The sequence below is a fragment of the Mustelus asterias genome, chromosome 4 (assembly GCF_964213995.1).
Source record: "Mustelus asterias chromosome 4, sMusAst1.hap1.1, whole genome shotgun sequence".
Classification (NCBI taxonomy): domain Eukaryota; kingdom Metazoa; phylum Chordata; class Chondrichthyes; order Carcharhiniformes; family Triakidae; genus Mustelus; species Mustelus asterias.
Window position 1 is genome coordinate 66,844,228 of NC_135804.1, and position 15,720 is coordinate 66,859,947.

The 15,720-nt window shown below is 48.3% G+C and overlaps 1 protein-coding gene across 1 annotated transcript in view; it reads left to right on the forward strand.

Moving 5' to 3' along the window:
• Positions 1–15,720, forward strand: part of LOC144493118 (hydrocephalus-inducing protein-like) — a 182,603-nt gene that overhangs the window by 132,170 nt on the left and 34,713 nt on the right. The window contains exon 19 of the mRNA XM_078212020.1: positions 1,937–2,156. Within this exon, the coding sequence (XP_078068146.1) occupies positions 1,937–2,156 (220 nt within the window). The remainder of the gene's footprint in view (positions 1–1,936; positions 2,157–15,720) is intronic.

Sequence of the window (15,720 nt, forward strand, 5' to 3'; positions counted from 1 at the left end):
TCTCTGACGGAGTGATAGGACATACCTAGGGATAGCGATGGTGTCCAGGATATTATCTGTCAGGTGTGATTTGGTGAGTATGACTGTATCAGGCTGTTGCTTAACTATTCTGTGACAGACTCCCCAGTTATGGAATTTATAAGGTCAACAGGTTTGGGTGCGCTACTGTTGTTCCCAGTGCCTAGGTTTAATCTGTGTAACCCATCCAATTGACTTATTTATAGTGGTTTGGTACAACTGAGTGACTTGCTAGACCATTTCAGAAGGCAGTTAAGAGTCAACCACATTTCTGTGGGTCAGGAGTCAACATAGGCCAGACCGAGAAAGGACTTCAAGATTTGTTTGCCTAAAGATCATTGGTGAACCAGATGGGTTTTTCCAGTTGATGATAATTTCTTATCAACATTTCTGCGTCTAGCTTTATTAATTAATTTAATTTAATTTAAATTCTGCCAGCTACCATGACCATGATACAGTTTGAACCCATATCCCCGGCTAATGCTGTTTGTTGCTAGTCTAGTGACATTACCACTACACTACCGTCTCCCCCATCTTCATCACTACTTACTCTTGAAATGGTGAGCTACCTTCTTGAATCGCTGCAGTCCATGTGTTTTAGGCACACCCACAGTGCTGTTAGGATGGGAATTTGGGAGTTCCAGGATTTGGACCCAGTGACCGCAAAGAAATGGTGATATGGTTTCAGATAGACATAGTGTGTGTCTTGGAGAGGAATTTTCAAGTGGTGGTGTTCTCATGCGCTTGTTGACCTTGTCCTTAAAGATGGAAGAAGTCGTGGGATTCAATGCTGCTGTCCACCTGGTAAGTTGCTGCAGTGCATCTGGTCTGTGGGACACACTGCTGCCAATATGGAGGAACTAATTGTTTAAAATGGTAGATGTGATATCAATTAAGTGGACTGCTTTGTCTTGAATGATGTTGAAGTTTTTGAGTGTTCGAGCTGCACTTTTCCAGGCAAGTTAATAATAGCCTATCACACTCCTGACTTGCAGATGAGGGAAAGGCTCTGGGAAGTCAGGGGGTTTGTGTTTTACACAGTAGAATTCCCATCCTGAGTTTATATAGCTGGTCCAGTTAACTTTATGATTGATGATGATACCTCGGAATGAAAATACCATTGGATCTCAAAAGGACATGGTTGGACTCTCTTGTTGGAGATGGTAACTGACTGACATTTGTGTGTTGCAAATGTTACTTGCCACTTATCAGCCCTAGCGTAAATGTTGTCTAGGTCTTTCTGCATGCTGGTACAGACTGCTTCTTTCTGAGGATTTGTGAATGGTGTTGAACACTCTACAAATGTTCAACAAAGATCCCCACTTCTGACCTTATGATGAAGGAAAGATCCTTAAGCAGTTGAAGATTGTTGGGCCTAGGACACTACCCTGAAGAACTGTTGCAGTGATGTCCTGGAGCTGATAAGATTGGCCTCCCAATAACTAATTATGACCCCAACCAGTGGAGAGTTTTACCCCTGATGTCATTGACTTCACTTTTGCTCAGTCTCCTTGATATCACACTCCAACAAATGCTGCCTTGATGTCAAGGACTGTCCCTCTCATCTCACCTGTCAAATTCATCTTTATCGTCCATGTAAGTAATGACAGAACCCAAAGTGAGCATTAGTGAGCAGGTTATTGTTGAGTCAGTGTTGACAAAGTCAACAACCAATTCATTTGCTTTGTTAATGATTGAAAACAGACAATGGAGCAGTAATTGGTTGGATTGGATTTGTGCGATTTGTTGTGGATAGAATATTTCTGGCCAATTTTCCTCATAAACTTTCTCTTTTCATGCTTTAGTCTCAAATCTTCTGTCTTGGAATGTATTAATATTTTAAAGGTGCAATTTGAATACAAGTTTCTCTTGTTATATTTCTTCCTCCAGAAATTAAACATTTTCCTTTATGTTGCAGATTTAAGTGGGACATTGAGAAATTTAAGCCACACTTTTCAATCAGCCCTGTGGAGGGCTATATCTCCCCGGGAATGCATGTGTCCTTGGAGGTTGCATTCCATCCTGCTAAAGTTCATGCAGACCTTCGATTGGAAAATGTGCAGTGCTTCATTGAGGGATTCACACCTCTCCAGCTCTACCTGACCGGATCGTGCGTGACAGCAACGGCTATGAAAGAGGTACAAACACTTGCTGTGTGCCATTTAGCTTCTCAGTTTACCACATTACGATAAGGACCACACTTCAAAACTTCTGCAAAATGCTCATGAAGGATGCTATAAAAAATGCCAGACTTTACTTTCTTTTCTTCTTTGTTTCTTCCTTTTTATTTCAGTCTCTCTGCTTCTCTCCATCACTTTCTTTCTTTAGATGTGGTGAGAATTTAATATTTTACCTGAAGACATCAGTTTCCCGACTGGGATACATTTATCCCTTGTAGACCCAAATCTTCCAGTCCCTGGATCGTTGGAAATGGAACATAAGTTGGGAGCTGTGCATCAGAACTCTTTCCTGGCAAACAGACATACCTAGGAAGTTTAAACCCCCAATGGACTCATTTACACTGCCCCAGATTCTGCATAAATGTTTCCAACACAGCCCAGAGTAGCGATTGGGCTAGAAACACAGGACTTATCAGGAAACGTACCCTGGACATGTGACACTGTCTAATACCTGGTCTAACTTAGTGATTAACCAGTGTAATGATTAATCATCTGATCATCACAACTGACCCTCCACCTCACCGCCCTCCCAATCACCCCTCCAAGTTGACCTGACTACCACCCGACCACCAAGCTACCCCCATTCCACCCGACTACGCTCCCATCTAGACCAAGTACCTTCCCCAATTACCCAATTACCCACTAGACTCGATCACCTAACTGTCCCCTCCCTGCCAGACCTGACTGATCCCTCAGCCTCCCAACTATCCCATCAATACCCGAATAATCTCTGAGCACCCAACTAATCATACTCCTCAAACTGACTACATCTGTGGCACAGTGGTTAGCACTGCTGCCTCACAGCGCCAGGGACCTGGGTTCGATTCCTGGCTTGGGTGACTGTGCGGAGTCTGCACGTTCTCCCTGAGTCTCCATGGGTTTCCTCCAGGTGCTCGGTTTCCTCCCACACTCAAGATGGCGCTTGCTGTTGACTATTGTGTAAATTCAAGATGGTGTGTGGCTGGTCCCACACACCATCTTGAGTGAACTCATCTCATTTATGGCTATAGCAGGACATTTGATTCCGCAATTGGCCTCAGTCTGCTTGGCAGCTATGATTCACGTGCCTACCGGGAAAACAAGTGTGTGTGCATTCAACACTCAGCACAATTTGCCTCACTGATAGGGTATTACTTGTGTGCTTTGAAAACACAGGGCAGAATTTTCTCATTTTTTAAATAAGTGTCAACTGAGGCAGGAAAACCATTTTGCTGCCCGCTGGCTCCACTGCTGGCTTTTCCCACCATTTCTTTTTAAACTTACGTTAAAACAAATGCAGAAGGTGAGTCCCACAACATCACACTGGCGGGATGGGCTCTGATCATAGATCAAGGGCACCCCAATCTAAAAGATATAAAAATAAGGACCCCCCACATAGACATGGAAACACCACCCCATGACACATGAGGAACCACCCCTCATGGGCATGGGATCCCCTCCCCCGTCATGGCCTACCCCAACAGAAGCACCCTAGCACAACCCCTGACCCTGCCCCCTGGCACTAGCCCTGACCCTGCCCACTGACACTAGCCCTGGCATTGCCCTTAGTCCAGCTGTTGGCCCCTGGCACTGCCTAAATACCCCTAGAGGGTTCCACTATCTTGGCACTTGTTTTCCAGGTAGGCATGTGAATTATAGCTGCCTGAGCATGATACTCTTCCCCCCCCACCCCAGCAGCAGTACTTAACTGTGTGTCCCTGGCGGGAACCGTTCACTCAGTTCCTGTTTTACAAATTCAGTTATAAACCTCACTGATGTGACAACATGCCTTAGGAGGTGGTAGGGTCGAATCTTTATGTGGGGGGATAATACAATGGGAACCCGCCAAGTATACGGTAATTTATGGTAATGGGGTTCCCGACTTTTCATGGTGGGAACCCCATGACGCTATTGGCAGTGTTGGGGACAATCAATTTTGGAAATTATATCAGTGGGAAACCCGTTTTGGGATTCCCCCTCAATTCTCCAGCCCACCTCCATCCCCCCGCCAAAAACATTCGTGGAAAATACCCCCCACCATGGTCAATTGTAGATTGAAACATGATCATTGTTATACTCCAGTTATAGATTGCAGAAGAACTTCAGTTTCCATGTTTTGTCCTGGAGTGAATCCCACTAGAGGATTCCACTATCTTGGTGTTCCTGAGTACATCACAACTATTTCTGATCTGTCCTTGTCCAACAATTGTCTTCAGACCACCGACAATGTCCTGTCTGATTTCCTCCTCTCCCCAACCCATGGATCAGGGCATTTGACGCATTATCCCAGCTCTCCAACTGCTTGGCTGGATCAGCCTGCTCAACATAGAGCAGGGATCAAGCCTTCAACCTTCTAGTGTGTACAGCCCAGATTCTTGTTTCTTTTGTTAGTGAATCATTGACAAGCGTGTAATTGGGTAGTCAGGAGACACTGAGCAACAGCTGGTTGGAGGGTTAAGTGAAATCGCTAATGCACAGTCCTCTTTATAATGTGGTTGGCAAACTGCCAGCATGGGAGGTGCTTGTTCACCACATCTGGCTGACCTGAGGTTACACCTTGAAGGAGAGGATGAAATTATAGAGCAACAGGACACATCCACCCATCTACCAACCTCAAATACATTCAATTTGACAGAGTTTAAGACTAAAAACTCAAACAAGCAGCTACCACAGACCTACCTCCCAAGCCTCCAGCCATCGTCCCCTGATTGCAGCTAATTAACAGTGACTTCCTCCAGACTTACACCACCCACCTTTGGCAGGAGTGAAGATGGGCCTGCTCAGCATTAGCACACAAAGCTCCTGCCTGATGTTGCTGGAAGTTTGATCTCCCTGGAATCAGGTCCACCGGGACAATAGCCTATCAGGGAATAAATCCTTTCCATTCCGTACACTAGTGCATCATTTCTATCTTGGTCATCCCACACTAATACCAGCCTCCCACTCTTGTCCCATCCCTTCCTTATAAGATATATTTTCTCTTTAGCTGTTTACTGGTCTCTCTGTGTGTTTTACACTATTCCAGTCAGCATGGTGCTCCGTTCCTGGTATTCTGCACCTTGCTGCTTGGAAATATGTGTGGGACTGGATTACAGTCCAGTGGGATGTTGCTTCTTTTCCTTACATCAGAGGAGTAAGATTGTTTTTTTTTGTCCAGTTTGAGAAACTAAGCTGAAGGTGGTATCAACTTGCCTTTCATTGACCTTTCTCACCCATACCATCCCCCCTGTGTCCACCACCACCCAGCTGGCCTGGTTAGAACTGAGGTAAAACAAAAGATGGGCTGCCAACCTGTTATAGAATCATAGAAACCCTACAGTGCAGAAAGAGGCCATTCGGCCCATCGAGTCTGCACCGACCACAATCCCACCCAGGCCCTACCCCCACATATTTTACCCGCTAATCCCTCTAACCTACACATCCCAGGACTCTGAGGGGCAATTTTTAACCTGGCCAATCAACCTAACCCGCACATCTTTGGACTGTGGGAGGAAACCGGAGCACCCGGAGGAAACCCATGCAGACACGAGGAGAATGTGCAAACTCCACACAGACAGTGACCCGAGCCGGGAATCGAACCCGGGACCCTGGAGCTGTGAAGCAGCAGTGCTAACCACTGTGCTACCGTGCCGCCCCTAGTAGATGGAACCATAAAATCCCTACCATGCAGAAAAAAGCCACCTGGCCAAATGAGTCTGCACCAACTGTCCAAAAGAGGATCCCACCCAGGCCTTCCCCCCCGCCCTAACCCCATAACCCGACGCATTTACCATCGCTAATCCACCTAACCTGAACATTTTCGCTGTGGAAGGAATCATAGAATCCCTACAGTACAGAAGGAGGCCATTCGGCCCATCAAGTCCTATTCCCGTAACCCCACACATTTACCCTGCTAATCCCCCAACACTAGAGTCAATTTAGCATGGCCAATCAGCCTAACCCGCACACCTTTGGACTGTGGGAGGAAACGGGAACACTTGCAGGAAACCCCTGCAGCCACGGGCCGAACATGGAAACTCCACACAAATAATTACCCAAGGCTGGAATCGAACCCGGTCCTGGCATTGTGAGGTAGCAGTGCTAACCACTGTGCCGCCCTGATGAATTGGCAAGTTAAGTATTTTAACATGACCACAAGTGTCATATTTAACGTGTCTTCCAAGTTTAAGCCAGGCAGCTAAAGAAATGTGTGGACTGTTTTGTAGAAGAGATAAATATCTTTACAGTACAGTTTGTGAGTCAAGAGGAGCTGGAGTACAGCACAACGGGTCCAACAAGCATGTCTTGTCCCTGCCCACCACTGGATTCTGAATGAAGGGGGACATTCCTGTTTATCTCTGATCATTCAGACCCATTGGATCAATGCTGCATTTTGATTAATGCCACATTAGTCCACCAGTTAATCAGGAATGTGAGCCAGCATTAGTATTAGGGTGTTGCATAAGAAATGCTTCTCTGGAGCACTGGGTATGATCTACTCAATGTAAAACCTCGGGATTTCTTTTAGATTTCTGATTGTATGCCAGCGATAGGCGAAAACCTCCCACTTGGCATAGTTATTATGTCAGACATCATGCTCGATATTGGTTTTGAGATATGCTTAGAGGTGCCAATTGCAGTTTTGCTGAGTGCTTTCAGGGGATGGGGAATCAGTTTATGCTGAGTACAGGAGAGCCAGTTCAAAAGCAAGCAGCAGATGAGACCATTGACTATTGTGATGTGCAGTGCAGCATTATTGTAAAAGGTAAATGATCATGGGCAACTCATTCTATAAATTCTGACAGACTGGATGTTTTCAATTACGACTGGATAAACATACTGAACCATGTTGCATATTTTCATTTCCAGCAAAAAACACTGGAAAACACGTAATGTTTTTTATTCTGGATGAAAGGAGACATCCCGAGTGAGCTAAGATCATTTGTAGTCAGATATGTGTTCCTCTAAACAGGTAGTCAGGTGAATCATGCCCACAAGGCCAGTTTACACAAACATTTTTACCCTCCCAGAACTCATTGGCTAAGCTGATGGAGTTTGACACAATCTACAATGTTGTCAGGCCATGTGGGCCATATGCCAGGTTGTAGAAGGAACAGGAAACAACTGCTGACAGTGGTTGTGGTGTCGAAATTTTGATGTGTATTCGCATCTGAAAATTTATCCCTCAGCCAATGCTGTCCAAACAAATTATCTGGTCATTAGCATGTTGATGTAGCCACTTGCTGTGCATAACCTGGCTGCAGCAGTACACTTCAGAAAAGTACTTCATTATCTCTATAGCACTTTGAGACAAGTTTCTGAAGGGCAGTGCTGTTTTCGGTGAGAAAACAGTCGTGTTTCTCTCCAAGTCGGTTTTCTCTCCAGATCTTATGACAGTCGGCCAGGAGCGCGATCTTTCCGGCCTGCTGCACTGATTGTTTGGTGCGGCAAGGCTGGAAAATAAGAGCCAAAAAATCAGATTCGCGCCCGGCATCAAGCAGTCTTCCCAGCCACTTTTTCCTGATTTCCTGATGCGAACAGCTTCGTGCCTAAACTGGGCAAAACATCAATTTGCATGCATTTGAATGGATTTCAATACCACCCCCCAACCCCTCTGTATCTTTCCCACCTCTCCGGCCTGACTTCATATCGGTGCTAATCACAGATGGTCTATAAAAGTCTGGGCCATGTACAGCAGTAGCAAAGGGGAGCAAGGAGGTGAGTCCCACTGAGCACCATACCCGGAGTGTTGGGGAGCAGTGGGGGGGCGGGGGGGGGGGGGCGCGGAGTTCGCAGCCGTTGCCTTGGTGCAGGGTGGGGAGGCTTGCATGGGGATGTTGGGGTTTGGGGAGACTCTGGTCAGGGGTCGCCAGTGGCTCAGGGCCCATGTTACACACATTCTCCATGGCTGTGGACCGACCCCCGAGAGGCTTCACATGAGGTCGACTACGAATATCACTCTGGTTGCCCAGCTGTCTGTCTATGGCTGACAGCAGACCTTGCATCCCAGGCCCCACTAATATGACGAGCAGCAGCTCTGTCAGCTGTTGCCCCAATCATGGGTGCTCTGCAGGTATTAGCACGGCTCCTCACATTGCATGTACTCTGCAGTGCTGCCCTTGATGGGAACCCATCCCATCATAATCATGGGGGTGCTTCTCTACCGTCTGGCTGAAATGCAAGCCATTCCTGGAAGCCACTGGATCAGACATCCAAGTGGGTGCACCCATGTCTATGCTTCAAAACTTCCCAAAGGCGACCCTCACACAGGCACCTGTATGCTCTCCGTGCCCAACGTGGCGAGAATGTGTCAATGGTAGGCAACCCATTGAGGTGATGCATGGCACTGGGGATGGTGTTGGGTTGCCAGCGTCCAGACTAATGGGGATTCTTGCTGCTGGGAGGAGTGAAGGGCCCAGGATGGAGAATTGTACTAATTGTTCCTGCAGCAATTGAGATGGCAATCATTGTAGTGGCCGCTGAGGAGGAGGAGGGAGATGTCTGGCCACTGCAAGCCACTCAGGGCCAGAGGCCACAGCAGGAGGGCAAGAAGCCACCGATCAGGGCTAGGCCATGGCTGCTCTTCCTTCCAGGGGCGGGGTGGTGGCGGCGTGGAGACAGAGGGCCAATAGGATCCGCAGGTCTTTTGATGAGCTTTCGGAAACGGCGTGCCGCCACAGGCTCTAAGTAAGGAGACAGTGCAGCGCTTGTGTCAGGTCCTCGCAAACCTGGCAGCTTGAGCGACAGGAGGACACCCACTTCCGGTCACAGTGAAGATCACGGCAGCCCTCAACCTCTATGCCACCGGGACCTTCTAGGCCTCCAGCAGGGACATCTGCGATACCTCGCAGCCCTCAATGCACAAGTGCGTCTGCAAGATCATGGATGCCCTGTTCGCCAAGGCTGGCAATTACATCCACTTCAACATGGGCTCAACCCAACAGGAAGCCTGGGCTGTGGGCTTCGCTGCCATTACTGGCATGTCCCATGTGCAGGGAACTGTAGATGGCATGCATGTCACTCTGTGGTCCCCACATGGTCAGTGCAGTTCATCAGTGCAGTGGTTCTACTCCCTGAATGTGCAGATTGTCTGCGACCACAGAATGAATATCATACACATGTGTGCACACTGCCCAGGAGCGTGCACAACAGCTACATCCTCTGGAGTTCGGACATCCTGGCTTCTTTGAGGACCAGGCCAGACTGCCAGGATGTCTTGTGGGGGGGACAAGGGCTACCTGCTAAGGGCTTGGCTGATGATGCCAGTGTGGAGGCCAGACACCGAGGCAGCAACCCCTACAATGAGACCCACATTGCCACCCGGTCCATCGTCTAGCTGTGCATTGGACTCCTGAAGATGCGGTTCCGCTGCCGAGACCGTGCTGGTGGGGCCCTTCAGTACAGCCACCTGAGGGTCTCCCACATCATTGTGGTCTGCTGTATGCTCCACATCCTGGTGCAGCAGCAGGGAGACATCCTGGAGGAGGAGGAAGAGGAGCAGGCCTAGGAGGATGTGGAGGAAGAGGCCGAGAAAGAGCGGGAGGATGGAGGACAGGCGGCACTGGCGAGGGTCTGGCAGGGCAGGGCAGCGAGGCAGGTCTTCATCACAACAAAATTTACCCAATAGCTGGCGCGTTGTCTGGCAGCTGTGATCCCCATGCGCCCACCAGACCCTGGGAGCCATAACCCCCCCCATTCCTGATCCTCTTCCAACTGCCCTGCCTACATCACCCTTTCAATTCTCAAGGGTGCCATTGACATCACAAAAGGGTGATGGGCCAGGTTGGCCGTGCTAATGAGTTTTTGGTCCAGGCAAGAGGGTGACGACGACTTGCCTTGCAGTACACTGTGATGCTGCCCTGGTGCCACACAAGTCTGTTCTCCAGCTGCATACTGGCGCCTGGGCCCATGTCTGGGTTAGAGTTGGGGGCACGAGTGAGCGGTGCAATGCCCTGGGGGTGGGGGAGTCCTGGGAGATGGGGGGAGGATTGACCCAGGGTCCGGTGGGTGCTGAGGATGCCAGGGCAGGCCGTCTGATACTGTGGACCGACAGGGCCCCAACTGCTGAGATAGGTTGGGATGAGTGCTTGGAGTTCCACAGCAGGCAGGGGTTTGGCACAGGTGCTGGGAATTGGGGAGCGCATGCTCGGAGGGCAAAGGACCTCATGCTGCAGCACCATGCCCTGCGCCTCTATGTATGTGGCCAGGGTATGGTCATCCCTGTGGGGGGAGAATCACATACAGGGGGTGTAATAACATTTACTGGTGAAACTAACAGTGCAATAACTTGAAAGGGTGATATTTAACAATGCTATAAAACAGGTGGAGGTGATCGTTATCAGCGTCTATTTTCCTAAACCTAACTAGTGCAGCCCTTCTCCTGTGCCCTCTTAATGACTCTACAACTTCTTAGTCTTATGAGGCCTATTGCTGCATCTAGGTGTGCCCCCAAGATGCACATCGGAAGTGGAAATGCTCAGCTATGTTCCGCACCCCATGGCCTGTGATGTCCTTGGCAGGCATCGCCTTGGGGGGGGGGGGGGGGGGGGGGGGGGAGACCTCAAGGGTCCCAGCCGACATTTGGATGACACTGATGTAGTTGTGCTACTCTGTTCATCCCGCTGCCCATGAGGTGCTCCGGTAGCAGGAAAAGGGGATTCAGAAGGTCTGGGGACACCTGAGGTCTCCTGGGTGGAAGCCCCCAGCATGGGCTCCAGCCCTTCCTCCTCCCTCAGAGTGCCCATTGGCCCAAGGGCACTCCAGTATCCAACACCCAGGGGTGTCAGAGGTATCAGGGGTGGCGTCGATCGGGTGGGCTTTGTTGGGGCTGTGGCTTGGCAGGCAGTGGTTGTGACGGGGATTGCCAGAGGGTTTGGAGGAAGGTGCACGGGGGGGTCGGATACTGGAAGGCAGCGGGATGTCGGGGGGCGGGGGGGGGGGGGGGGGGTGGGGGCAGAGGGATCAACATTGCAGGCGCAGCAGATGGGACTGATGGCAGGGTGAGTTGGACACTCATCCTTCCTGCCTGAAGGAGGTCATTCAGTTTCTTCCTGCATTGTTTGCCGGTGCACAGACACTGACAGCCGCTGCCACGGCCTCCCAGGTCACATTACCCGCCTGAACCATAAGTTATCACCCATTTGGGGGGTAGAATATTGCCTACCTCTCCTCCACAGCATCCAGCAGATGGCTCAGCTCTCTGTCACTGAATCTTGTGACACTTCTTTTGACTGCCATGTTCCTGGCATGACTGTCTGTGTGTCCATCATTAGCACCTTTATGCAGTTCTTGTTGTAACGCTGTACAGCTTCAGCTACTTTGGGCGGGTAACAGTCTATTCGGGCAAAAATCATCTGGCGTCTCTTCCATTGCACTAAGTGTTGAAAAACTGTGGTCAGTGATTTGCCGAAAAAACTCAATTTTCTCACTCGTTCGACACTTTTGCCGCGATCTTACCGGCTCGTCCCGCTGGTCGATCGGCGAGGCAAGCCAGTAAGATAGAACGGGAGGTGAAAAATCAGGATCGTGCCCAGTTTTTCACCTCTCGCGATCTTATTGGCACTAATTTGCTGGCGGAATTGGCTTCGAGCTCAGAAAGGGCAAGAAGCCGATTAGTATGTCCTGGACGCTATCGTCCGGGCCCACTTGGACTTATCCCCTCACCAGCTGAGGTCCTCACCGGCAAGGATCACATATGGCAATCAATGGGATGGTGATCAGAGGCCGGTTTTCGTATTCTGATTCAGGAGGCCTGACTGTCAGGCCCTTCTGAATATAATCTAGAAGGTAAGATGTAATTATAAAAGGTTTTAGGCGAATGAACTCATGAACAGCACTGTGGCACAGTGGTCAGCACTGCTGCCTCACAGTGCCAGGGTCCTGGGTTCAATTCCAGCCTTGGATCACTGTCTGTGTGGTGTTTGCACATTCTCCCTGTGTCTCTGTGGGTTTCCTCTGAGTGTTTTCCCACTTCTAAGTGTTCTCTACCAATCAGAGGCCAATGTTGCTCTGCATTGGTTGGAGAGCTCTCAGGTTCTGATTGGTGCCCCAAAGCCACAGGCCAGCATGGGGCTCCCACATTAATCGAGGCCCTCATAGAATCATAGAAACCCTACAGTACAGAAAGAGGCCATTCGGCCCATCGAGTCTGCACCGACCACAAACCCACCCAGGCCCTACCCCCATATCCCTACATATTTACCCACTAATCCCTCTAACCTACGCATCTCAGGACACTAAGGGCAATTTTATTTTAGCATGGCCAATCAATCGAACCCGCATATCTTTGGAGTGTGGGAGAAAACCGGAGCACCCAGAGGAAACCCACGCAGACACGAGGAGAATGTGCAAACTCCACACAAACAGTGACCCAAGCCAGGAATCGAACCCAGGTCCCTGGGGCTGTGAAGCAGCTGCCCTATGCCAAGGCACAATGTGTTTGATTGTAAATCTACCCGTGCATTCTTTACTACTTGGAATTTGCATTTTGCTTGTGCCTGCGGCTGACTCCTAAGTGATCCCCTAATCAGGAGAGCAGCAATGGTGACTCGCTGAGCAACTGCCAAGTTGTTCATGATTCAGAAGGTCTGAGTCCTGAATTTGCAAATGATGCAAATGCTGATGCATTTTCCTCAGCACCCGCGAGGCATTTCTTGTGTCGGCCTAGTTTTTCCACTATCATCATTAGCATTTTTCATTCCTTTGTTTATCTACTAATATCACCGCTGAAGTCCATCACTTCACCTGGTCCAATGGTTGAGCTGAACAGATAATAATTGTGCTCTATGCCAGCTTTGAATTGTTGCCTAATGTTTTCCTGATATACTGTACTGCAATGGTTCCAGATGAGTAGACGGCACCATCACAATTTGGAGTGAGTAATTCTAATAGATATACTCACTGTGTGTGTGGCCTGTCCTGCAATCACCATGAACATTTTCCTCTAATTGCAGTGCAATTAGACAACGGAGACGTGCATTTATATAGGACCTTTAATGTAACATCCCAGTGCACCTCACAAGAGTTTTATCAAGTAAACTTTGACATTGAGCCATATAAGGAGATTTTAGAATAGGCGATCATCATCTTGAGCAAAGAGGTAAGTTAAGGAGCTTCTTAAAGAAGGACACAGAGAGATTTAAAAGAACATCAACAGCAACATTTAGAGATTTAGAGAGGGAATTCCAGGGCTTAGCCAGCTGAAGGCATCCCACCAATGGTAAACCAAAAAAAATCAGGATGCACAAACATCCAGAATTGAAGGAGGGCAGAGATCTTGGAAATGTTTTTATTGTTATTTCATATGATGTGAGCATTGCTAGCAATGTTGCTTGTCACTTCCCATCTTGAGTGCCCTTGAGAAGGTGATTGAGACCTCCCTCCTGGAACCACTGCAGTTCATGTAGTTTGGTACATCCACAGTGTTGTTTGGGAAGGAGTTCCAGCATTTTGACCCAGCAAGTGATGGAATGGTGATATATTTCCAAATCAGGATGGTGAGTGACTTGGAGGGCAATTTGCAGGTGGTCGTGTTCCCACCCTTGTTCTTCAAGGTGATAGAGGTCATGAGTTTGGAGGGAGTTCTCATAGGGACCTCGTTGTGGTACGTGATGCACTCTGCTGCCAATGTGCACTGGTAGTGGAAGGAGCGCTGATCAAGTGGGCTGCTTTGTTCTTGAACGACATCAAGTTTCTTAAGAGATGAAAACAAATACGATAACCTTAAAAATGAGCCAGTGTCAGTCAACAAGTACAGAGATTATTGTTGTCCTCCAAGAGAGGACTTGGTTCAAGTTAAGATGCAGGTAACAGAGTTTTTCATGAGCTCAAGATTTTAGATTGCTGAATGCTGGACCAGAGGCTCATTTGCCCCTCCAGCAGTTATAGGGCGATAGGAGGAGGCCATTTGGTCCTTTGAGCCTGCTGCACCATTTGAAGCTAGAGCCACGCACTCCATGGTCCATGGCAGCGGTGTGATGGCGAACTCTGCACTTGCCTGGACGAATGTAGTTCCAACAACACTCAAGAAGTTTGACACCATCCAGGACAAAGCAGCCCGCTTGATTGGCAACCCATCCACAAACATTCACAGGTGCCACCATCGACACATAGTAGTAGCAATCTACAAGATGCACGGCAAGAACTCACCAAGGCTCCTCAGGTAGCACCTTCCAAACCCACCACCATTGCCATTTAGAAGAACAAGGGAAGCAGGTGCTTGGGAATACCAGCACCTGGCAGTTCCCCTCCATTCACCATCCTGACTTGGAAATATATCACCATTCGTTCATGGTCGATGGGTCAACATCCTGGAATTCCCTCCCTAACAGCACTTTGGGTGTACCTACACCACCTGGACTGCAGTGTTTCAAGAAGGCAACTCATCACAACCTTCTCAAGGCAATTAGAGATGGGCAATAAATGCTGGACTAGCCAGCACCCTGTAAATGAATAAAATAATTTGTGCTGTAACACCCAGAACTGGAAAGCAGCATCTATGTCTGAGGCAAAACAAACTTCAGTTCTGTAGGCTGGAGCCACCAGCAGTGCTGAATGAGGTGCATCAACAAACCGTGCTGCTTTATCCACATTATCAAGCAGAACATCTGGGCTGCTGTTTCATACAAGGAATTATGACAATTGTTGCTGATGTACCAGTTCTTCACAGGTGTGTCCCAAAACCATGCCTCGTAAAGAGTCTTAATACCTGGGCACAGTTTTCCATCTCACTATTGTAATTTCATTACACTTGTCCACACTCAATATGTATGAAGACATGGTACGAGTTTTACATAAGGGCCCATACCAGCTGTTGCATACTCCTGCCCAAGACTGCTGTCTTGAAGAGCTTCCATCATTATTTCCCAGTTCTTTTACAGGCAGCTAGAGGCTGCTGCAAGGGATGAAAGGGAGAATAGTACTGCCAAATCTTATTGGTGTTTGAATGTTGGGCACGGTCAGCTCAATTGCTCACATCCAGTTACCCTGAGAGTATGATGTTGGGCTACCCTGAGAGTATGGTGGAACAGCATAGAACAGACAGGATGGAATCATATATAGAACAGACAAGACAGTTCATCCTCCTTGAAGGACATTGGTGAACTTGTGTGCATTTTCCAGTAATCTAGATTAGACATTTTTCTCTTGTGGTCGACCACAGATTCATTGAATTCAAATCAGCAACTTTAAATTAACAGTCTTGTAATTCCTGGATCTATACCTGCAGCACAATTAATCCTGGTCATGCACACCAAACAAAGTCTCTGCAGAAGTTGTGATAATGAGCAGGCCTCGAGAAATTCTTGTATCTATGCAATACCACATTGGGGTCAAAGCAATAAATACCAGGTCTGCCAATAGTAATAAGAAGCAAATAATGAGATCAAATTACCCTGAATGAAGATTTTGGCATAATTGAATAAACACATAGGTAAAGGGCTGGTGTGGGAAAGAGGAATTCATTTTCAGGAATGGAGGGAGTGACTCCACCTGAACCTGAATGAGAATAGTATTCTCCAGAAGGTGTAAATATGGAGATGGCAAATGCTGTAGACTAGTGAAATGT